The 25,657-nt window shown below is 45.0% G+C and overlaps 1 protein-coding gene across 3 annotated transcripts in view; it reads right to left on the bottom strand.

The window, feature by feature from the left end:
* CIB2 (calcium and integrin binding family member 2) overlaps nucleotides 1-25,657 on the bottom strand; it is a 56,564-nt gene that overhangs the window by 23,363 nt on the left and 7,544 nt on the right. The window contains exons 2-3 of one of the 3 annotated variants that reach the window (XM_053364988.1): nucleotides 17,264-17,298; nucleotides 6,932-7,043 (exon numbers count right to left, since the gene is read on the bottom strand). In XM_053364988.1, coding sequence (XP_053220963.1) covers nucleotides 6,932-7,043; nucleotides 17,264-17,298 — 147 coding nt within the window. The other 2 variants (XM_053364985.1, XM_053364986.1) reach the window with 2 other exon arrangements.

The raw sequence follows: 25,657 nt of genomic DNA, 5'->3' as shown, positions 1-25,657 counted from the left end.
GCCATTTCATAGCTTGCTCACATGCCGTGACAGCAGAGGAAACAGCCAGATTGTTTGTGGATCACATCTTCAGGTTGCATGGGGATCCCTCGAGGGTCATCTCAGATCGCGGGAAACAATTTACTTCAAGGTTCTGGAGGAAGCTCATGAGCTTGCTGCAGGTCGAGGTGGGGTTCTCGACGGCGAGACACCCGGAAACCAACGGACAAGCGGAACGAGCGAACAGTATACTCCAGCAATACCTACACTGCTACGTCAGCGAGAGACAGAACGATTGGGTAGAGAAACTAGCGCTGGCTGAATTTGCATACAATAACGCTGAACACGTGTCCACGAGAATGAGCCCGTTCATGGCCAATTATGGGTGTCACCCCAGGGCCTTCCCGGGGAGGGGGGAGGAAGGGTGGAGCGTACCTGCAGCAGAGCAGTTTGTGGAAGAAATGGAGGCCTTGCACCAGCAACTCCAGATGAATTTGGAGAGGGCCAAAGAAATTTACAAGAGGCAGGCAGACAAGCACCGTCGGGAAGGGGAGACCATACGGGTGGGGGACCGGGTGTGGTTGTCAACCCGAGGGTTACCCTTTAAGGGAGGGTGCAAGAAGTTGCAGCCGAGGTGACTGGGACCTTTTGAGGTAACACAGCAGGTGAACCCCGTGGCATTTAGGCTCAAGCTGCCTGACAGCATGAAGTTACACCCGGTGTTCCATAGGTCCATACTCTCTCCGTACAGGGAGGGACGGGAATTCCTGGGACGGGAGGGAGAAGTCACCACACACCCGCAAGTAGAGGAGAGGGAACACCACAACCAAGCCACGGAAATACTCGATTCCAGGTGGCGGGGGTGCAAGGTAGAGTACTTGGTCGCTTGGGAGGGAGAACCCCGGTCCGAAGACACGTGGGTTCCTGCGGAGGCAATCAATGACGGGTATCTAGTGGAAGAGTTCCACAGTCGGTTCCCACGCAAACCAAAACCACCAGCGAGATTCTGGGAGGAGCAATTTGGCACCACCGACAATGAGGAGGATTTTGAGGGTTTTCCTGACTCCGAAGAGGAGGGAGGAGAAGCGTCGGAGAGGGAGGATTCAGACTGGGAGGCCCACCCGCGGGGAGAGATCAGAGCGGGTGGGAAGTGGGTTTTGAATCCTGAGGATGGCGACAGCTCCTTCCGAGGATTTCCCGCATCGTCGGCCGAGGACAGGGACGAAGTTGGATCCAAAGGTCGGGCCGGGGGTGGAGGGGGTTCTGGGGGGGAGATGGATGTCAGGGGACTGCCATCGGAACTAGAGGAGGAGGCGAGGCCCCACAACGATGCTGGAGAGGGGCCAAGCAGGGAGAGAGGCAAGTCTCCTGTTGGGGAAGAAAATCAGCGCTACACCAGGATAGAGGGGGGCCAATGGGGGAAGCAGGCTCCGGGACTCTTCACTGGACACCAGCGGGGAGAGCACAGGTCCGCCGCTACCCACGCCCTCCCTGCGCAGAAGACTTCCGCGCAGGGAGAGTAGGAGGAGACTGGGCGTCAAACAACTTTTATGTTGGAAAAGGTTTAAGAAACGCCCACTGACGGATTCTGCCAGCGACTGAACAGCCACAGAGTGGATGGCTGTCCAGCGAGAAATGGTTGAACCAGCCAACCTAGCCCAGAGCGGCGGCTATTTACGCACAAGCAACCCCTAAAGCCATTACAACCGGTATGAAATTTACGGCATGTAATGCCTTAAGAGAGAATATTATGAAAATGATTTACAGGTGGTACATGACACCAGTTAAGCTTGCAAAAATATATCATTTGCCCGATAATAAATGTTGGAAATGTAAAGAAAATGAAGGTACATTCTTTCACCTTTGGTGGACGTGCCCAAAGATTAAGGCTTTCTGGGAGATGATATATAATGAAATGAAAAAGTTATTTAAATATACCTTCCTGAAGAAACCAGAGGCCTTTCTCCTGGGCATAGTCAGCCAATTGGTGCCAAAGAAGGATAGAACTTTCTTTATGTATGCAACAACAGCAGCAAGAATACTTATTGCAAAGTATTGGAAGACACAAGAGTTATCCACCCTGGAAGAGTGGCAGATGAAGGTGATGGATTATATGGAATTGGCGGAAATGACTGGCAGAATCCGAGACCTGGGAGAAGAGTTGGTGGAAGAAGACTGGAAGAAATTTAAAGACTATCTTCAGAAACACTGTAAAATTAATGAATGTTAAAATGATGTTGGATTGAAAATAAGTGGCATTAGCAACAAAGTTAATAAGAATATGCAAAAATGAATTGATAATGGATGAAAATATAGAATATGTTAAGATATAGAGTTAAGATAAACGAAAGAGGGTAAGGATTTGCTGATTTGATTATTTAAATGGGAATACAAAAAGGGGAGGTGTGAGGAGGCCAAGGAAACAAGCTAATGAGTTTAAAGTTACTAAAAACGGATTTGTTTTTAATTGTTTTTTGTTTTTTGTATTTTTATTCTTCTTTTTTCTTTTTTATGTATTTTTCTATGTCTTCTTTTTTGTATCTTTTTTTCTATATGACTTTCTTCTATTTTGTAAACTTATGTTTTTGTAAAATCTCAATAAATATCTTTTTAAAAATATACATATATTCCCAGAAAAACATTTTTAAATGAACCATAAGGGCAGTGGCAATTAAAAACAACCTAAACTCTATGTACACATTCACATGCACCCCATTATATTTTAAACTTAGAGAGGCCCATGAACAAACACCTTATTTCAGTGAACTGACTTTTGTACAACTTCGGAAAGCTTTTACAGAGTTACGATTAAATACAATAAACTCTGCTTATAAAGATGGGAGACACAGAGGCATACCAACAAACAAACGTGTTTGCATTAGGGGATGTCCTGAAGTAGAGGACCTTATGCATTATATCTTGCGCTGCCCCTTATATAATGAAGCAAGAGAATGATTTTTAGCACCTATAATGACAAGCTCCCCTGGCCAGAACCCCTCTGACATGATTTTATATCTGCTTGCAGACATAGATAAGTATGTGACCTGGCCTGTAGCACTCTTTGCAATCGCCGCTAGGAAAATTAGAGCAAATTATATAGCCAAGATAGCCACCAACTGTAAAGGAGATGAATTTATTTGACCCTACCTACAATTTATTTAACCCTACAAGCTAAAGGGACGCGGGTCATGCTGTGGGTTAAACCACAGAGCCTAGGACTTGCCGATCAGAAGGTCAGCGGTTCAAATCCCCGCGATGGGATGAGCTCCCGTTTTCTCAGCCCCAGCTCCTGCCAACCTAGCAGTTCAAAAGCACGTCAAAGTGCAAGCAGATAAATAGGTACAACTCCGGCGGGAAGGTACACGGCGTTTCTGTGCACTGCTCTGGTTCGCTAGAAGCGGCTTAGTCATGCTGGCCACATGACCCGGAAGCTGTACGCCGGCTCCCTCGGCCAGTAAAGCGAGATAAGCGCCGCAACCCCAGAGTCGGCCACAACTGGACCTAATGGTCAGGGGTCCCTTTACATCAAGATATATTCTATCTTTATCACCAAACTCCGAATATAATTGCATACTGTATTAATTAACATTATTTTTAATATATTAGTGGACATGTGGTGATTTTAGCCTATAAATTTGTTCAAAGTCTTAACCTGTATATTAAGGTACTTCTATAGCTCTGTTTAGAGTAGGTAATGTTTTGATAATATAAATGTTTTAAGTTTTTTGTATTAATTCAGCATATTTCCTTTTAACTGTTGAATGATTCTGTGTACATTGCAGTATCCTTTGGCTATGTGCAATAAAACTGACTGACTGACTGACTAGTTGCACAGGTAAAGCTGCAAATGTCAGATGGCTGGAGCCTCAAAGTTAACCGGTGGAAAAGAAGCGTGAAAGTAGAGCTGCAAGAATGGATAAGCTTTTCCAGGCTGGGGGCTTGAGGTTACTACCCATGTCCCAGGGCTTCCCCTTCAAGACTTCCCAAGTGGTAGGACCAGGAGCAGCCTGCTAGTAGCACAGGTGCCCTGGGTGAAAGCCCAGTGGTTCATGGGAGATGTACTTTTCAGCACAGCAGGGTAGGGACAGACTTCATTCTCCCCAGACAACCCCATCCCTACTCTTACTACCACCCAGGACGTCAGGAAGGGAAACAGTGTTTTGGCAAGTAGAGGGGCTGGGAAGGAGTTTGTTCAGAGGGCTAGAGAAAGCAGGCAGGGAGGGCAGCGGGGAGCCGGGATTTTGTGAAGCCTGTCTCGCCAAAGCTTACTTCCCAGCCCAAGTTGGAAAAGCAGTGTATCATGGGAAGCTGCCTTCTGCTGACTCAGATAGTTTGCACATCACTCTCAGTCCCGTCTGCACTGATGGCCACCGTTTTCCAAGGTTTCAGGAAGAAATCTCCTAGTCCTACCTGGAGAAGTTAGGAATTCAACTGGAGACCTTTGGCCTGCAAAGTCTGTGCTCTCTCTCTCCTTCTCCTAGATGGGCTCCCTTCCCAGGTGGATGAGCCCCATCTGCCCCTCACTTCCCTCCACAGCATGGGCAGAAACTGCCTTCTTGACCGTTGGACCCACTCTTGGTCTCATCTACTCAGTCCGCCAGTTCCAGCAACACAGGAAGCTCCCTTATACAAAGTCAGGCCATTGGTCCATCTCCTTCAACACTGTTTACACTGACCGGGAGCAGCTCTTTTGGGTTTTAGGAAGGATATTTCCCTGCCCCTACCTGGAGATGCCTTGCACATGCCAAGAATGTTCCATACTGCTTCCTCTAAAGTGATGCCAATGTGGCCACACAAGGCACATTTCTTTTCTTGCAGTCCCTGTACACAAGTTCCCTGCCAGTCCACCGGGAGGATGGGCCAGGCTGGGACGAAACAGTAAGACATGCCTTTCCATTGCAAAAAGCAGAGCAGAGCCATTTGCTGTCTCCCCCCATGCCCAGGTTGGAACGTGAGCAGCAGCCGTCTGAAGAGTTATTATCTGCACCCAGACATAACATCCTGGGCAAACCAGGACTTCAGCAGCCTCTCTCTCCTTTCCACGCCCCTGCATTACCACCAACTGGTTTCTCTTACAACTGAGTATATTGCCACAGGATCCAGTTACGGTGATGGCAGTTTGCAAAGTGATGAATTAAGGACACTCAGAAGCAGGTAATGAACCTAAATTGTACCGCAGGGCTGCACTCTTATACCAGGGCAACCCATGCGGTCTGCCAACGAATGTTATCTGGCCCGCAGGTGACCCTACCTAATTTTAATTAAAGTTCAGAGAAAAAATGCCCACAATTTCATTCATTTGGGGGAATTCCCCCCCCAAAAAGTTGAAAGAGTTGGAGAATATTGGGGTGCTCCAATGCATGCAGTGGCTACTCAAGAGGTCTGGATCATACAGTCAGGAACACCTGCATCCTGCTCTCCCGGGCCAAATTCCTCCCCTTCAGAGGGTGATGCCATGGATTCTGAGGAGCTGATGGAGTGGCATGGGGGAAGCAACACTCATGTCTGCTTGTGTGAGTTGCCAACCTGAGCTCCACTTCAAGGTGCGACCCTGAACTTGAACTCCTGCTGAAAACCCTCAACTGGCTGCAACCAGCCACTGGCTGAGTTCCTGAGCCAGGAAGACTCATCTAGACATACTGAGAAATGCAAGTAAACACTGTCTTCCAAATGGGGATGGACACGTGGCAGGCACCATGCCATTCATCATGCCAGGAGTTAGGCCACTCTTCTTCAGCCTGCAATAAACCATGGAAACCCTGAGTCCACCTTCCATGTGAAGGCACAGGTTCATACAAGCAGCACCTCCATGACATGCTGGCTTAAGCAGGTGACCACCACCTTGCATAATAATAATAATAATAATAATAATAATAATAATAATAATAATAATTTGTAGCCCATCCATCTGACTGGGTTGCCCTTCCACAGGAGGCTGTTCCACAGGGTGGGCGCCACTACCAAGAAGGCCCTCTGCCTGCTTCCCTGCAACCTCACTTCTTGCAGTGAGGGAACCGCCAGAAGATCCTTGGAGGTGGACCTCAGTGTCTAGGCTCCATATTGTATGTTGTGATCTCCCATTTTGCAATCTGATGAATTGGTACCTTTTTCTCCCCTCCGCCTTCCTTTGTTCCATACTGAGCATAGAAATATATCATATGGCAACTGATCATCCCAAAGCTTCCTTCAAAATGTGAAGCGTTAAAATTAACTCATCTGTTGACTCAACCCAGAATTTAGACTCCTGTATATAATGTCTTGAGTGGTCGATCACCCTGTGCATATATGAAGTTACAAGGCCATGGATATGATGTAAAGTAATCCTCAAGGTTGTGAGCAGGTCAAAGCAACCAAGCTGCAATGGCTCGAGAATAGACTCTGGATGAAGTCAGGGATTGCCCTGGGAATCTATGGAAGAAGGGAGGCAGGTGGTATACCCATATAGCCAAATATGAAAACATTTTTTAAAAAGAAAGAAGCTGAATTTACATGGAAGTGAGGAACCGATCTAAGCAAAGAAACGAAGCTCACAAGAAGTGCCTGGCTCTTGAGTCAGGTCAAAGGCCTGTCTAGTCCCTCATGCAGTTTTCACAGTTGTCAACCAGGTGGCCCTGAGAAGCCTACAAACAGGACCTGAGGACAACAGCCCTCTCCCCATTGGTGACTCCCAGGAAGAATGGAGGAATGGAGATAGTGTGGTGAGGAGGAGGCACAGCACATTTCCCCCCTCAAAAAGTTGGGCACCAGTTTGTTAAGGTTTGCTGGGGGTTGTAATTCTGTGAAGGTGAAAACTGCAGTGCCTGGAATTTTTTGAGAGAAAGAATCTGTTTCAAATCTGCTTTAAATGTATGGTGTGTACGCAGCCTTATAGCCAAAGTCAGTCCCCCCAGTCAAGGATTTTGTGGGGTTGGGCTGCAGAAGAATGGCAGAATGGAGACATGAAAAGTAATACCTTTAGCTCTGGCATGTTCACTATAAGCTGCATAGGTAGTTTAACATCTGGATTCTTCGTATAGTCCATAGGTACCATGTTTGGTGCCAGTTCGTGGTAGCGGCCGTGCAACCTGTAAACAAGCACACAGACACAAACAGAACAACACACAGAAGAGGCTGTAAGGAACTGTTTCCATTCCACAGTGCAGACAGACTCGGGCAGACATGCTGCTCTAAAGCCCTCTTTTATTGCAAACAAAATAGGCTGGGGATTGAGCTGCTGAGTCTTCCTCTCAAAGCAATTTCAGCTTAGCCCAAGACCAGGTTGCATGTTATACTGATCATCTCTGCAGAAGGTCTGATTGTTGAACTAGAGCAACGCTAGCAATGCATCCTCAAGAAGTCCCCGCTAGGAAAATGTACTAATAGCACTGCTTATTCTTCCAAGAGATGCTCACTTTTCTTGCAACCAAATCAGAAATAAGTTGCTGATTAATGGCACCACATATCTCTAGGGGGGTTGATGCTTTGGGGGGGGGGAATTACTGTTTAATAGACCATGAGACAATTTCAGACCATGGTTTAGAACCTGCAAGAGGATAGGCAGGAGTCTTGAAACAGTACACCTTCCTTTCCCCTTTTCCATAATTTGAATTCCTAATTGGGTCAGGAACAATTTGGGACACATTCTTTAAAGAGAAACTTACAAGTCTAGCCTTTCGTTGTTATTGGCAAATAAATTTCTGGCAATCTGCAGATCCCCCAATTGTGGTTTGTTCCAATTCCACACTAAACTGTGGAAAAGGAGTGGGACAAAGGGAAGTGTGGAGGAGCCCTGAGTGCAGATGACCCCTCAACCAGACAAGGGTGTCTCCTGTCCCTATTACTATTTATTTTGGTGTTGGAAATTCTGAATAGGAAAATAAGGAATGATTAAGTTATAAGAGGTATAGTATTAGGGAAAAAATCTTATAAATTGAGAGCTTACGCCGATGACCTTATCATTACTATGGAAAACCCCAAAGAAAGTTTACCAAAAGTGATTGAGGTGATAAAAGAATTTGGACAGGTGGCCGGTTTTAAAATTAACTGTAGAAAAAAAAGTTAGTTAAAAATATAGGGCCGGAGGAAAAGAACGAATTTCAAAAAATTACTGGATTAGAGGTGAAGAAGAAAGTCAAGTACTTAGGGATTTGGCTAATGGCAAAGAATATCAACCTATATCAGGATAATTCTGTAAAAACTTGGACTGAGCTGAAAAGAAATTTGGAAATTTGGGGTGGACTACATCTTTCTTTTTGGGGAAGAATCTCCACAATTAAGATGAATGTCCTTCCGAAAATGATTTTTTCCTTCCAGACTATTCCGGTGTTAGGGGGAATGCGCTGCTTTAAGGACTGGCAAAGAGACATTTCAAAATTCACATGGCAAGGGAAAAGACCTAGGATTAAGCATGAACTATTAATTGATGTTAAGAAGAGAGGGGTTTTTTCCTTGCCTGATCACAAATTGTATCACAATGCAGCATGCCTATCTTGGATGGGTAGTACTGCAAAACACAGACCTGTTGGACATAGAGGGGTTTGACAGCCATTATGGTTGGCACACATACTTGGCTTATGACAAGGTAAAAGTCCACAAGGGTTTCTTGAATCATATGATAAGAAAACCCCTTTACAAAGTATGGACTAAATATAAAGATTTACTCGAACTGAAAACCCCTTGGTAGCTTTCCCCTATAGCAGCTTTTGCAGTTAGGAAAAAAAATATGAAAAAGAACTGGGCAACTTATAAAACCTTGCTGGAAGAAAAAATTAATAAATAAAGCCTAAAGAAATTTGAGGAGATTCAAACACAACTAACTGATTGGCTCCAATATTCTCAACGTAATGAAATATTTAGAAAAGACAAACAAAGGGGTTTTGCAGCAGAGTTATCAAGATAAGAGAAAGATTTAATCCAATTGAAATAAAAATTATTATCCAAGATGTATAAACTCCTCCTTGATTGGAAAGTCAAGAAGGAGAAGGTAAAATCAGTTATGGTTCGATTGGCCCAGGATTTTGGCTATAATATCCAAATGGATGTGTGGGAAAGACTCTGGAAGGTAGACATAAAATTCACTGCATGTTATAATCTGAAAGAAAATCTGATGAAAATGTTTTACCGATGGTACCTGACTCCAGCCAAATTAGCCAAAATGTATTAAAAAAATTGAATGTTTGCTGGAGGTTTAAGAAGTCAGAAGGTACAATGCTACATATGTGGTGGAACTGTGTGAAAGTTAGAGAATTCTGGGACATTATATATAATGAACTTTAAAAAAATATTTAAATGTTCATTCAAAAAAAACCCCAGAAACCTTCCTGTTGGGAATCATGTATAATGAGATCCCCAAAAAAATTAGAAGAATTTTCATGTATGCAACAACGGCAGCTAGAATTTTGATAGCAAAAAGTTAGAAAGGAGAAGTGATACCCACCAAATTAGACTGGCAGGTGAAGATGATAGAATATATAGAACTAGCCAAAATTACAGGAAGTTTAAGAGATGATTCAAAACAAAGATTAAATAAAGAATGGAATGTCTTTAAAGAATATTTACAGATACATTGTAAAAATGTAAACGCTTTGATGAGTCTAGACTGAACCTTGCAGGACAATATGGAACACTAATAAATAAAGTGATAATTAAAATTAAGAAATGATAATACAAAGTGTGAAATCGAAAATGAAGCCTAGAAAACATTGTGGAATGAACGGAAATCAAAGGAACATGTGATTTTTTTGGGGGGGGGTTGTTCTTTGGTATTGTTACTGCATTGTTTTGTTTTGTTTTTATTGTTTGTTTGTTTTTAAAGTATTGTTTCGATAAAGTACCATATTTTTCGCTCCATAAGACGCACTTTTTTCTTCCTAAAAAGTAAGGGAAAATGTCTGTGCATCTTATGGAGCGAATGCGTGGTCCCTGGAGCCGAATTGCCCAGGGGCAAAAAGCAGATCGTGCTTTTTTTCTTCTTCTTTTTTTTTTTTGAAAGAGGGAAGTGGATGTCGAAACAAAGCTGCTGATCGTTTGCCGATTGGGGAGAGAGATAAGGGACGCTAGAGATAAAGGAGTCTGCCTGGGAGGGGGGAGGTAAGGACAGCAAACGTGCAAAGTGGGGAAACAGGAAGACTAAAGCAATAAGGAGAGAAATTAGAAGAAAAGGGGGGGGCAAAAAACTGCTCCAGCTATGGAAAAGACCCTAAGGCAAACAAGAGGGAAGGGAGGGTTGAAAGGAAACAGCTAATCGGTGGGATCAGAAGAGAGATAAGGGATGCTAGCAGAGGCTGCCTGGGAGGGGGGAGGTAAAAACCCATGGATCCTCAGGATTTTTACATTGGGTCACCTCAAATTCACCATCAGATCACATAACATGTCCATGGCTACAGCCTGCACCAATGGAGGCTGCCTGGGGCCGCAATGGAGCAAAAACGTGGTTACAACGTATGGATCCACATGGATCCTCAGGATTTTTGCATTAGGTCACCCCAAATTCACCATCAGATCACATGGCCACAGCATGAACCACAAAAATCATACATCTACTGTTTCATTCAGAATATTTTTTTTTCTTGTCTTCCTCCTCTAAAAACTAGGTGCATCTTATGGTCAGCGAAAAATACAGTGTTAGAGAGAGAGAGAGAGAGAGAGAGAGAGAGAGAGAAGATGATCCCTCTGCCTACCCAGACAGGAAGTCCCTATCCCACTGTCAGTAGCTAACTTAAGTTCCATTCTGCCTCTTGATTGGTTGCTAGTCTTTCCAGCTCTCACTGGTTGCCGGGGAACCAGGAGGTGGACCCAGGGCCTGCTCATCTCAGCTGGTGCATATTGGGACTGGTAGGGTGAAAGGCAGGGAGACCAACAGCAGGTGGCGCCAGAGCCAATGCAGGTGAAGCCAGCACCTAACGGGTTGTAAAAAACAAGTCAGGCAGGTGGGGGGATGGCTGCAGTTGGCAGGGCAGTGCCCTCTTTGCTTAGGCTGCAAGGCCAACTCTAGCCGGCTGTGCAGACCTCTGCCACCTTTCTGACAAGAACTTCCCAGGAGGCAAACTGCTGGGAATGGAAGATAAAAGCTGGTAATAGCTCATTGATTAGGAAGGCTTGAGTGGCCATTAGGCCATGAGAGATTCTGAGCATCTCATTATGTCTCCTCCACAACAATGCCAGTCGATTCTGGCCTGCAGAAGAGATTGCAAACCAGGAATGTGCATGGACAGGGGCGGGGTACATATCTCACCATTTCCAGAGCCTCGGATTTGAGGAGGATCCTTTCCTTCCCCCTGATGCACCCCCACCAAAAAAGGAAACATCAAACCCTGAGACGTGAACCAAACAGTGTTTATGAGATTTAGTAGAAAACTGCTCCAGCATACATTTTGCGGTGCACGATGCATTTTCTGCAACTGTTTTCCTCACTGGTGATGGGATTTTCTCATTTTCAATGAGAACATATAGTCTTACATTCCTAAAATGTGCCTGAGGCCCTCTTTCTCCCACCCAATACTGCTGGACAGCCACACTGTGCCAATAAACAGAGGGGACATTTATCATATGTGGTGGTCATGCAGAGCAGCTAAAGAATCTGGTGAGATTATTTATAATGTGATAAAAAATGTTTAAAAGTTCATTCCCAAAAAGACCAGAGGCGTTTCTCTTAGGAATAATTGAGTCAGATGTTCCTAAGAACTACTGTATAAGAATTTATTTCACTATGCAACAACTGCAACTCGAATTGTATATGCCCAAAAGTAGAGGGAGGGAGCAGTCCCAATGAGAGAGGAATGCTGAAAACGATGAGTTGGTGAGTCTAACCAGCAGAATAAGAGAGCAAGATAAAAGAGTATTTAAAGAGGATTAGAAAAATGTTTGTAGAATATATGAAGAACTACTGTAAACAGGTAAAAACGTTAGCAGGTTTAGAATAAATTCAGCAGTACAAAATATGCAGAAATGAAACGAGAAACGAGACAATACGGAGTAATAATCATATGCAGTAGTAAAAGATATTAGAACCCACGGAAAGGAGGAAGGGAAGTCAATGTTCATTTTTTTAAAAGATTGCAAGGTTATATTAAAATTGTAATGATGTAACAATATAAATAAAAAAATAAAAATTTAAAAAACAAGAACACCACCACTGTGGGAAGTATCCTGATATTGTAAGGTTATTACTGATTTTTTTTTTTACTTGTAAGCTGCTTCAGAAGAATTTGCTACCTTCTAAAAGTGGGATAATGGTTCTGATAAGAAATTTTATTTACACATTTTTTTCAAACTCAGGAGTGATGGATTTCAATTTTCTCTGCATATTAGTTTGTAAGATTTTTCTCTTCCCACCCCACAAATTTAGGACACATGAGCAGAATCCGTTTGACTTTCTGAAATCCCAAAGTCCTTCTGGGATTCAACTGGAGCAGAAGCAAATGGATGCCAGGAACTCGGAGCAATGATGAGGTGGAGCTGAGGGATTCCACTCAGACCTGTCCAATCCCTGCTCTGTCCAGACGAGCAGCTTTGAATGTGAGGGGAGAAGGGGCCAGGTGAGGTGGAGACACAGAAACTGGGCAGCTATCCAGGATAAATATCACATTCAGCCAATGGATGGGTGGGCCATGTTCAGTCAGCAATTTGCCAGCTGACTGAACATTCCATTTTCATTTGTGATGCTTCTGCAGGAGAGCAAAAGCGCATTCCTGGGCACCTGGATTTGCTGAATTGGGTTTCTTGTCCTGAAGCCTAAAGGGAGATTTTTTTAAAAAAAACCAGATGGGCTGGGAAATGAGTAGGCATTATTGGGGGGGGGGAGACATGTGATGGAGAGAAATGATGGCTTGTGGGTTTTCTTTTTAAAAATAAAATGCATATCAGTTAATATCTCGACCCTCCTCCACGAAAATAGCTGTTTACTTGGTTGTTTCCCTATGTCATGAAGGCTGAAATTTCCATTCAGTGGAGCAGGGTCAAGATATTAACTGATCTGCAAGAAATTATATAGCTATATAATCCCTAGTTTAGTAAAATAAGACCTTTGGAGCAGGCATTTTTTTTAAAAAAAGTTTTTTATGACCCGTCCTACTGCCCCACCCTCTGCTGGTCTTCCCGGGTCCTGGAAAGTCGGCCTATGTGAAGAAAATGAGACTCCGCCAAGTAGACTAGGCCTTGCCTTGCCTTCGCCCCGCCCCCTGCACACAGCCGATTGGCCAGCTGGATTGGGGGCGGGGCGAAGGTAAGGCAAGGCCTAGTCTACTCGGCCTCCTTTTCTCCCCCTAGGCCGACTTTCCGGGCTGCTGAGGAGGCCTGCCAAGGCCGCTGCCTGTCCTGCGCACCCCCTTCGGGCCCAACCCCCCTCCGAAAAACCTTTGCTGCCCCCAAAAGTGGAGCGTGTGGGACAATGGCAGCGCTGCCGCCCCGTTTTGCCCGCGTGTGGCGCCGGGAGGAGCAGCTCAGCGCCACCCTGGGTGCTCGGCAGGCCGGCCTCCCCTTTGCCCCCAGCCTCCCCTGCATGAAGCCAGGAACCCCCCCCCCCAAAGCAGTTGTGTAATTAAAAGAAGATGAGAAAAAGCAGCAAAGCTACTCTGTGGCTAATTGACCAATTAGGGTCTATTAATGAAGTTCACACTTTTGACAACCAGTCTGATGCTTTTGCAGAAAAATATTCCTAGACACAAGGCTTTTATTTTTTATTTCATAAGCCCTTTCAGTCTTCCATCTCAAGGCTAAGTACAGCAAACTGTACATTCCCACCCCTCTCCCCAAGGCTGGAGTTTATTTACTTTTGTGTGCTGGTGTATCTGTGTCTCCCTTGTATCTATTAGGGACTATTCTCTTGCCTTTCCTTTGATATCTATGCTACTGATTACTTCTGCTGTTTTAATTTTAGAGAAAGTGTTTAATTTAAAAAGGATCTGAACTATAGAATAACAGTGGTAACAATACATTGAAGACAAGTAAATCTTTTGGGGAGGGTGGTCCCAGAGCCCTAGCGCCCCCACCCCAAAGAGGATCAAATGGGCTGACTTTGGCACTCTTTTGTCCTCCCCTCCCCCAAGGTCTTTCTGTCTATCTGCGCTGGCTCCCTGCCTGTTACGTTACATGCGAAGAAACCCATGTGGGGTTCCTCTCTGTGTAAAGCCTAAACACAATCCATCCTGTAGATTTAAGTATCTGTCCACAGTCGGCTACTTGTTATCAGAGGCGCAGAATCCATATTCCTTTGTAAGAAAATATGAAATGACGTAAAACCATTTTTGAAGGCAATTTTTTTTAAAAAAATCAATGGGTAGGGGGGTGACAATAAATTTTCTGCACCAGGTACCATCTGACCTTCCTACGCCTCTGCCTGTGGCCTTCCCAAAAATCCAAAGCTGAAGCAATTCTCCTTAGGAGTAATTTCATGTTGTGACAGACAGACCCAGAACCAATTAGCTGGCTCAGTGGAAAGCAACACGGCCCCCTCCGTGAATCCATAGGCGGGAGGGTGTTGCATCTCTCAGAGGCCAAGTCCCGAGGTGCTATGTGCTCCCATGGATGTTGTGCCCCATACACTTTCAGAGATCCATGCTCCAACTGGGATGCCTGCTGAGCTACCCTGAAAAGCCTGCTTTTTATCTCCCATCTATTGCCAGTTACTAATGGGATCTTGGAGCACATTTCTTTCTTTCTTTCTTTCTTGCTGTGGACAAGCATCAATCATATTCCCTCATTAAAGGTTTTCTTCAAATTATCATTGAAAGAAGAAGGAGACAGGCAAAAATCCATTAGCCGGGAGAAGCTCCCAGATTTAATTATTCCACTCTCTTGAACAGTTTTACAGGAAGGAGAAGGTGGAACTGGGCCATGGAGCCTGACCCTAGGTCCTTTGGGAAAGGGCAAGGTGGGGAGTTGTCATCTTGGAATGAAAGTCCACCCCTGGCTACTCATCACGGCTGCAGTTAATCTCAAGATTTTGAATACCAGTAGATGATGAGCAGCCATGAAAGAGAGAAGTTGTTCAGGGTGCAGAACCTCCTTCAGTCCAAGGGCCACATTTCCACATGGGAAAGTTTTCAGGGGCCAGAGGCAAAAGCAGACAGAGCAATGGGTGCAACTCTCACCTTTGCACAGGCTGCTGCATGCCAGCCACACAAAAGCCAGAGGTTCAGAAGAGCATTAAGAGCTCTGCTGGATCAGGCCAATAGCCCATCTACTCCAACCTCCTGTTCTCAAAGTGACTACCCAGATGCCTGTAGGAAACTCGCAAGCAAGAACCCATCCCAGTGTGAGAATACTCCCCCCCATGGTTTCCTGCAACTGGCATTCAAAAGCAGGGCAGAGAAATAAAAGCATACACGCACCACACACAGCCTCTTTAAAATGATGAATTAGGTTAATCTCACACCTGCCAAACAAAGAATGAAATTCTAGCACTCTTTCAAAGAGACTTGGCAGGGGAATGGAAGCATCTTTTGGAGGCAAAGAAAACTTTGGAGAAACAAGAGGTCCGGTTTCAACAGAACACCAGTTTGGGAAGGATGGGGGGTTTGGCTGAGCCATGCAAAGATACAGCATACCTAGCAGACAGAAAATGTTGGCTGTTCCTAAGGGGAAATATTTGTGAGGAAGGGTCAGCCAGGCAGGGCATCAGTAAACCAACGGAGACTATACCCATTAGCACAGTTCCCTTATTCCACCCTCCAGTGCCTGCCTGACACATTCTCTTCTCCTCAGACTATTATGTTCTTTGTGGGAACTGAAAGTCCTGCAGCCTTGGCTGGACAGAGAATTATCATTCATTTTTATTTTACCTTTTAGGTACACTGAACACAGAAGTGACACCTGTTTTTGCTGAAATGAATACATATAATTCTAGGGAGGGTCTACACTAGCTGGCACTGCTGTAAGTGCCACATAAAACCCTTCTGCACCTGCAAGAAATTGATCTCTGGGTGTGGCAGCACCTACTCTGTGGAACTCCCTGCCCATTGACATCAGGCAAGTGCCTTCACTGTACTTTTTTCAGTGTCTGCTGAAAACATTTGTGATGAGACCAGCCTGAAAGCATGAAGACATGACATTTCTTCTGGTATGGGAAACATCTGTAAAAGGGAGCAGAGACTCCTTGTCTGGGTCATCATCATCTGAGCGTGTTCATTGATCGGCATCTCAGGAGGCTCTCAGCTAGGAGGGCAGGAGCAACCCTGGCCTGAGTTCTTGGACAGCAGCTGACAGCCAGAGTAGACAACACTGGGCTAAATGGTAGGAAAGCCAGACAGTGCCTGGAAGCAGGACAATCACTCCGTTGTAGAAAGTGTGGTTTGTATGGGCCCTGCTTCATAGATCCCTGGAATCTCCACAATAGATAAGGCAGGAGGTGATAGGAAAGACCTCTGCCAGAGCCCTGGAAAGGGCACAGCTAGCTGGGCCTCATCCACTCTTAGCTTTGCTCCGTGTTTCTGGGCACACGCCCAGGCTTTCCAGGTCCGTCTCCAAGCAGGGTGTTTGTTTGTCCCAGCACTTTCCCCAGAAAAACCCACATTTTACCGCTGAATTGGAGCAACCAGCTATCAGGTTCTGTGAATTACTGCTTGCTCCAATTCAGCGGCAAAACACAGGTTTTCCAAGGGAAAGCACCAGGACAAAACAGCGCTCTGAGCTGGGCCTGGGAAGCCTGGATGGACTTGTGCCTAGAGGGCCCCCAGCAAAGGCCTGTGCAGATGAGTCCTCAGCAGAGACAACAATGGTCCAGATCAGGCAGACCAAGGTGGTGGCCGCCAGATGGTGCCAGGCAGCAGCTTGCCCTCACTGGGATCATCTCTCTCTTAAACCAAACCGATAAGAACGCAAGAACATGCAAACAGCCTGCTAGATCAGGCCTAGGACCCATCTAACCCAGCATCCCGTTCTCACAGTGACAGACGTCTGTGGGAAACTGGCAAGCACAAAAGCCCTCTCCCTGCAGCTTCTCGCAACTGGTATTCAAAGGCATCGCTGCAGAGGCAGAGCATGGGCATCCTGGCTAGCAGACATCCATAGCCCTCTCCTCCGTCATGAATTGGTGCAATCCTCTTTAAAGCCATCCAGGTTGGTGGCCATCACTGCCTCCTGTGGCAGGGAGTTCCATAGTTTAACTGGACTGCATGAAGAAGTCCTTTCTTTTATCTTGCTTCACTTGGGTGGTTTCTGTATCACCAAGCATTACATCTCAGTACACAAACCCTTTCTTCTAAAAAGGAATCTGAACTTCCTGAATTCCTTCCACTGGGAATGATGTGAGCACCACCACCAGCCCCAGCACAAATTAGCAGAGCAGAAGGAAGTGTGATCTGCTTACCGAAGGATTTCCTTTCGTGTGAAGAAAGTGCAATCCTGCAAATGAGACAAAAAGAGAAAGGAAACATGGTGTTTTCATTGGGAAGGTGGTAAGAAAAGTATTGATTGATTTGAGAGGGTGGTGGTGATAATTTCATTTATGAATCGCTTCCTGTGTGGCATCCAAAAACAGCTGGCATATAGAAAACATTTAAAACAATGGAATCTGTAAGAACAATTAGAAAACAATTACATATAGAGAAACAACTTAAAACAACAACAGCACAATTATGTTCTGTGTTTAAGAAAATGCTTTATTCTCTTGCTAACTATGCTGTTTTAAATGTGTATTCTACATTTGACCTCCTTTAGTAATGTCTTATATTGAAAACTTTAAGATAATAAAAAAAGTTTGCTGCATAAAATGTCTTGTTTTGAAATCTTTAAGATAAAAAAGATAATGGAGCAAGCTTTTTCCAGCTCTGAAGGGCAGGAGTCAAACAAGACAGGAGCTTTCGACTAAACATCAGGAAGAACTTTCTGACAGTAATTGCTGTTCAGCAATGGAATGGTCTCCTTAGGGAGGTTGTGGACTCTCCTTCCTTGGAGGTGTTACGGAAAGGGGGGGGGCATGTCTTCTTCACCTTCTTCTTCGCTACAATATATCAATTTATTTCCAATTGTCAATGTCAAAAGGGACTAAAATTTATAAAATTCATAGAAAATCAACGTGCCAATTTGCTCAATTTCTCTAGGACTCCATCACACCTCCCCTGTCCTCCATAATCCCTCAAGCAAGGTGTCAAGACCCTAATCCTGTCAAATCACTCTGCCAAGCCTTTCCTCTGGGCAATGCCAGGTGGCAGACTATGCATACATGGACCATTGTCTTCCCGTCACCTGCACTCAGGAAGCACTTATCTGCGCATATCTCCAGCTCTGCATATTCCCCCCTCCCTCCTCCATATGTTAATCCGGTGTAACCCAACCTCTCCTTAATGTATTCATGATGTAATCTGTGTAACCCAACCTTTCCTTAATGTATTCATGATGTAACTGGGATGTGTTTTGCACTGTATTCTGGGACATGGAGGGAGTTTCAAAAGTTCATGTCACCCCTTTCTCGCTGTTCAATCTTGCCTTGAACCTGTTGCGCAATAAACTTGGATCTTCTGCAATTTGCTCCTGTCCGGCTGAGCTCATTTTCTTCCGCAGGGACCCACGGACTTAGTCCGATGAGCTGGGTGGCAGAGTAGCCCCGCACCCAGATTTTAGCCGTAACAGAGGTTTTTAAGCAGAGGTTGGGTGGCCATCTGCCAGGGATGTTTTCTGGCTGAGAGGACCCTTGGGGGTCTCTTCAATCTCTATAATTCTATGTTTCTGTGATTTTACAATATTTTACTTTTTTGTTAATTATGTTGCTTTGAGTTTTTATTTCATGTTTGATCTTCTGTAATGTTTAATTCTAAAAATTTGATGTTTTAATGTTGATTGCAAACTACTTTGAGGTATTAATGTTAAAAATATAAAGTGGTATAGAAATAAAATGAATAAGAATAAGAAATAATAATTAAATAAAAACAGCAGGGATAAAGCTCTCTATTTAGAAGAAGAACTTATTCAGTAGTTGCCAAAAAGACAAGACTCTAAGAACATGAGCAGAGCATCTGCTGGATCTGGCTGTTAGTTTCTGTTTGCCACTGTGCAGTGCTTTGAGTCACAAGACTCTGTTTACATTCCAGAGACATTCCAGGCTGTTGGAAGTCTCACGGGAGACGGATGTGACGTTACTGGTTTCCTGTTCCTTTTTTTTTTCTTCAGTTGCTCTCTGCTTTCACAGAGAGAGGATGTGTTTTCTGTCTGCATAGCTAGGAAAATAAAACTCTTTGCAATGTAGCCATAAATCTCATCACTTCCGCATGCTGCTTTGATTCTCTGAGTAATGGGGAATGTGCCTGGAGCCTTATCAAAGGCTCAGGTCGTTAATCACGTCGGAGGCGATTCCGGAGGAGCTCGGCCAATCGCAGCTTCCAACATTTTTGGTTATGGGCCCAGAAGAACGGAATGCAGCTTATCTTCTCTGCATGTCAAGAAGATTGATGAGAGGTATGTGCTCTTGCCCCGGGAAGCCTGCCAGTCCCTTTGAACTTCTAGCCAAAGCACTGACCAATTGTGGCAGAAGCTCAGGGGCATGCAAAGGCCTCAAGAAGGGTGCTTTTGGAATGCAGCTGCTTGTAAACAGACAGAGCCTGCTTCAAAATGACACAGAAGGCTAATGCCAGAATAATGGAGGCCCTTCAAAATGCGATGGCAATTCCAAAGCTCACAAAGAGGAATTATCAGGACTGGGTGCAGTATGCAGAAGCTCTGCTAAGAAAAGAGGGTCTATTTAATGTGATAACAGATGCCCCGCCCACCCCAGCTCCAGTTACTGAAGCATGGGAGGCTAAGGATTCCAAAGCAAGGGGAACTCTGACGCTGATTGTGTCCCCTGAAGAGCTATGTCTTTTGCGTGACAAGGCCTCAGCCAGAGAGATGTGGCACAGTCTCCAACAGTCACATTTAAGAACAGAGGCGGGAGCTTCTTTGTACTTTTATGCCAGGTTGCATGATATGGCACTTGTTGATGGAGCAGATGTACGTGCTCACCTCATGGAAATACAGAATCTCAGGCATGAGTTGCAACAGTGTGGAATCGCCTTTCCAGAGGCTGTGTATTCCTTCATGGTTCTACATTCTTTGGGTTCAAGCTGGGAAGTGATTGCCAGCCAGCTTGCTGTTTTGCCTACTGCTCAGCTAATGGTAGCGCATATTACTGCTGTGATGTTGAATGAAGCAGATTGGCATAGTGCTAGCTGTATCATCAAGGGGGAGTCCTCACAGACGTCATCCCAGAATGCAGTGCAACCACTAGATGGTGCCAAAGCTTTGAAGGCAGTGAAATGCTACTCGTGTGAACGACTTGGCCACATGAAGAGGGAGTACAAACATCCCAAGGCCAAGACAACAGAGCAGCGCAGAGAAAGCTCAACGCGTGGAAAAGGCAAAGGCAAAGGGCCAATGTCCAGGACAACGCAACACAAGGCTATGGTCTCACGCTTCACTCCAAAGGTCCAGAAGACGTCTAGATCTTTCTTCATCGTTGACTCGGGAGCGACCCGGCACGTCTGCAAAGACAAACACCTGTTCGTGTCCTTTACTCCATAGGAAGGTGCGATTCACCAAGCGGATGACCACACGATCTCCAGTCAAGGCTATGGAACAGTTGTTCTTCACAGCTTGGGTGCATCGATACGCAACATTCTTTTTGTTCTGGATGCTGCACACAGAGCTTTCCAATCCTTAACAATAGGATTGTTGACTTGTCTGCTTAGCAAATTCGTGCTAACTACAATGTCAGGTCTTGAACATCTGGCAATGAAGTTTAGCACACTTCTGTACAGTGTAGTGTCAGAAAATGCTTCTTCAGTATCATCTACCTGATAACCTGTTGTCATTGGTGTGTCTACAGGGTTAGCATCCATCAGGCTTAGTTTGGTTAACACATCAGCAATTTTCTGTGACTGGTGTACTAAAATATTGTTGTTGTTTAGTCGTTTAGTCGTGTCCAACTCTTCGTGGACCAGAGCACGCCAGGCACTCCTGTCTTCCGCTGCCTCCCGCAGTTTGGTCAGACTCATGTTTGTAGCTTCGAGAACACTGTCTAACCATCTTGTCCTCTGTCATCCCCTTCTTCTTGTGCCCTCAATCTTTCCCAACATCAGGGTCTTTTCAAGGGAGTCTTCTCTTCTCATGAGGTGGCCAAAGTATTGGAGCCTCAGCTTCACGATCTGTCCTTCCAGTGAGCACTCAGGGCTGATTTCCTTAAGAACGCTATTTGAAAGGCACTATGCATTACAGACAGAGATTTAACAATCAGAAGTCTGATGGTCTTGAGATATTTGCTGATGCGAGTTTTGGAAGTGACACTACAGACAGGAAAAGCATGTCTGGAGTTTGCTATATGTACAACCAGGGTCTATTTGATTGGTCGTGCAAGAAGCAAACAACAGTAAGCTTAAGTTCTTGTGAAGCTGAACTGAATGCACTGTCTTATTCACTTGTGGATTGTGAATGGTTGTTACAATTGTTTTAAAGTCATGAGAATTCCTGTAAAGTGTCCAATCCAGGTTTATCAGGACAACAAAGCATGTTTGGCTTTGCTGACTTCTGAAGGTTGTAAGCAAAGCACGAAGCACTTGCAATTGAAGCTGCAACATGCTAGAGAATGTGTTCAGAAAGGACTCGTAACGGTGTCCTACATGCCAGGTAATGAAATTCATGCTGATTTATTGTCCAAGGATGTTTCGAAGGATCAACACTGTACCTATGTACAGAAATTGGGTTTGTACTGAGATTGTACTAACACACTGCCCAGTGATGTTCACAGAAAGGGGGAGGATGTTAGTTTCTGTTTGCCACTGTGCAGTGCTTTGAGTCACAAGACTCTGTTTACATTCCAGAGGCATTCCAGGCTGTTGGATGTCTCACGGGAGACGGGAGACGGACGTGATGTTACTGTTTCCTGTTCCTTTGTTTGTTTCAGTTGCTCTCTGCTTTCACAGAGAGAGGATTTGTTTTCTGTCTGCGTAGTTAGGAAAATAAAACTCTTTGCAATGTAGCCATAAATCTCATCACTTCCACATGCTGCTTTGATTCTCTGCATAATGGAATGTGCCTGGAGCCTTATCAAAGGCTCAGGTCGTTAATCACGTCAGAGGCGATTCCGGAGGAGCTTGGCCGATCGCAGGTTCCGACATTGGCCAGGGGCCCATCCGGTCCTGCATCCTCTTCTCACAGTGGCCAACCAGGTGCCCGCAACCAGGGAAACCCGCAAGCAGGATGCCAGCCCAAGAGCCCCCTCCTGTCCTGCCAACAGCCTCTTCCGCCATGAAAGCCTCCCATCCTCTTTTAAAGCCATCCAATGCCTCCTGGAGGAGCAAGTGGCATAGTTTGTCTGTGTGTCGGTGGGGAAAGTACTGCACTTTCTTTGTCCTGAATCTTCCAGCGTTCAGCCTCATTGGGTGTCCATGAGTCTGAGTATTTTGAGAGACGGAGAAAACCTTTTCTCCACCTACTTTCTCCATTTATATACTTCTATCATGTTGCCTCTTACTTGTCAAAAGAGACGGTGCCTGTCTGAGGGTTTTACCTTTACACCTGGCAAAGTAGCCAAGGAGGGGTGGGGGGTTGCTTGCTTCTTTGCTGCAAACATTTCTCCATCTCTCTTCAGCCTCCCTGGCTGCCGGCACTTCCTGGGCTGAAAAGGCCCCATGGGAGGAGTCTTGAACTGAAGTGCAAGAAGCCAGGAAGGCTGCAATAGTTGGCGCGCCAGTGAGATGCTTTACAGAATGAAAGCAAGAGCAATTACAAATACTGCTTTGAGGGGTTTTTTTCCAATCAAGTTGTATATAAATTTTACGAACTAAATAAAAAAGGTTAAAAAAAATAATCACCACCCCCAGTCAGCTTAAAAGTTAGGTAAGCAAGACCAAAAAAGAGCCCCTGCACTTCACTCATGAGAGTGAATTATTTTATTTTATTTTATTGATAGAAGAAAGGTCCACCATCTGAAATCCTGGAGAGCCACTGCTGCCAGTCAGTGTGGTCAGTACTGAGCTCTGTGGTCTGACTCAGTATGAGGCAGGCGCCTATGTTCCTCTCCGGTGCCAAGGGTGCAAGAGGTGCTCTTATAGACCCCCAAACACACAATCAGGATGCCCCAATAAACTAGTTTAATTCTGACTAGCTAAACATGTTCTAATTTGCCAGCTCCATAAGAAAGGAAAGAAGCTGAACCAGCAGACCTGGGCTGGGCCAAACTGGTTTGGGTTTCAAGGCCCTCTCTGTGCCTACTGGAGCATCAATTATTAAGCCCTCCCCCCCCCAAGTGATCCGAAAGTGAGGCTCTTTCCTGGGCTTGTATTACGTGGCACAGGGGGAGGGGGGAGCAGGCACCTGGTCGGTGATGTCACCTGGTCTGAATCGGCACAAAGGGAAATAAGAGCTGCCAGGGCCACGTCTGCCTTCATCCCGGAATGTGCAAAACACCTCACTTTTTCAGAGCTATCACTTCAGGGGGCTCCATTTCAAAAGGCTGGCGCAAGGTAACAAAGAGAAGTGGGTTAACTCTTGCAAAAGCAACCTGCTGTGTAATTATATCGGCCTGGAGAAGCAGCCAAGGCCAGTACTTAACAAGAAAGGGAGTGGAATGTCATCCAAATGTCCAAGTCAGCAAGGAAGAAGACGAGGGGCACTGAGCTCAATCAGGGATAATAATAATACTGCACTACTGCTGGGGAGGAGTATTGTGATGCCCCATATAGGCCAATTCAACGCTCCCATCTGCGGAACTGGCCCTGTTGCAGACGCCACTTATCATCATCTGTTCTACATTGGTAGGAAAGAGATCCCTGATTGTGGTAGCTCCTACACTTTGGAACTCCCTGCTCACTGACATCAGGAGGTGCCTTCCCTGCACTCTTTTCGGTGTCTGCTGAAAAAAACATTGTATAGACTAGCCTACCCACATGTTTAGCAACTTAGAAAATTCTTAGCCTACTTCCCCCCAAAAGTCATAAATTATTATTAATTCTTTTTTATTGATAATTTTATTGCTATATATTTTAGGGAAACCACTTTGAGGGTTTTTTTGGGAAGGTTACAGTCAAGCGGTGAATTTAAAACATATGTTCTTCCAATGTCCTACATTGGTAAATTTTTGGCAGAGAATAGAAATGACTGACTGTATAGAAAACTCTTAAATTTGCAGATCAAAATATACTTTTGAATTATATATCCAATACAAAGGGACAATATGAATGGACTCTCCGTGCCCTTACTATGGCAAAAATACAGGTATTGATGAACTGGAAGAATAAAAATGAGGTTCTCTTCAACGAATGGAAAAAAGATATGTATAAACTTGCAACACATGAACAAGTTGCGTACAAACATAGACTTGCTGTGGACAAATTTTACAATATTTGGAAATCATTTTTATAAACACTGTATTAGGTTAGGTTTAAGATAAGCACAATAACAATCTTGTAATGTTTATGTTTTTTGTTTGTTTTTTACATGGGTGCTATTTTATTATATTACTATTCATGTCTTATTTTACCTTGCACAGTTGTAATTTTATACTTATTTTTCAATAAACAAAATCTATCTAACTATCCATCAAACCGTGGCTTTATTTTATAAAATAAATCCTCATCACAGGCTGGCTAGCCCAACATTCTGACAGTGGTCTGCTGAAAGCCTCTGAGTGCTCAGAAGCAAAACAGGAACTGCCTTGACTTTTCTGTGAACCACCCTTAGACCTCCAGGTATAGGGCAGTATAATAATGATGATGACGATGATGATGATGATGATGATGCCGCCTTTCCCCAGTACTGTGCAAGGATAGGAAAACACAAGAGCCCTGGAAATGCTTCTTCTTCCCAGAGCTGCTTCTTAGGGCGGATATGGCAGAAGGCAGGGAGACAGACAGAAAGGGAAATTCTACCCTTGTCCCTGCTGTTAGGATGGCAAGACAGAATAAGGAGGGAGTAGACAGCCTGGAGGTCGTCTGGAGGAATGAAGAGGGAGCTTGATGGGGCAGTGCCCCATTGGCCCATACAGAGCAGCCTCCACTGATTCTTCCAAATGACCTTCAGTCCCAGAGGGCCATGTTCCCACCACAGGCCACCCTCCAGGGGCCAGGGGGTCTCTTCCAAGTAGGCGTGGTCAGGGGCAAGAGGAGTCAGAGATTTCTGTGCCTGCCCCCAGCTCTTTCCTCTCCACAGGCAGGAAAGCGGCAGAGTCACACTTCAAGGATACATTCCAGCCTGTCCAGGAGGCAAATGAAGGGCTGCTGGGGGGGGGGCTCCCAAAGGGCCTGAGCTTCTGATCTGACCCCTGCACTCACATCTGGCCCCCTCTGTTTTGCAGAGACATTTTGCCTTGAAAAGTGAATTGTCAAATCTCTAAATAATATGTAAGCTGCCATGGACTAGCAGCTTTAAACCGAAATCTGTTTTCTGTGAATTTGTCCAGACAGTTTACCACAAACAACTTAGGTTTTTATGTAAAATCATCCTGTATACAAACAGAGAACTTATTTTCTGAGTGCCAGTCCTTTCCTAGGAATAAAGTCACCAGCCACACTCAGAAAGCAGGCTTTAAAAGACTTGCATTGAAACACCAAGTTATGCAGAAGTACAATAAAAAATGGGAGGTGGGCTAAGACCCCTTAGCTAGGGCATGAAACAAAAATAGCCCAGTGAGAACTGGGCACTGTTAAGCAGGCATGTTAAGGACAGGGGGGATGGAATAAAGCATCACAGAGTATCCAGCATGGCTGACTGGCCCCCCTAAACTGGAGCGCTCCAC

Source organism: Podarcis raffonei, chromosome 14, assembly GCF_027172205.1.
Source record: "Podarcis raffonei isolate rPodRaf1 chromosome 14, rPodRaf1.pri, whole genome shotgun sequence".
Lineage (NCBI taxonomy): Eukaryota > Metazoa > Chordata > Lepidosauria > Squamata > Lacertidae > Podarcis > Podarcis raffonei.
This window is presented reverse-complemented; position numbering and strand designations above follow the sequence as displayed.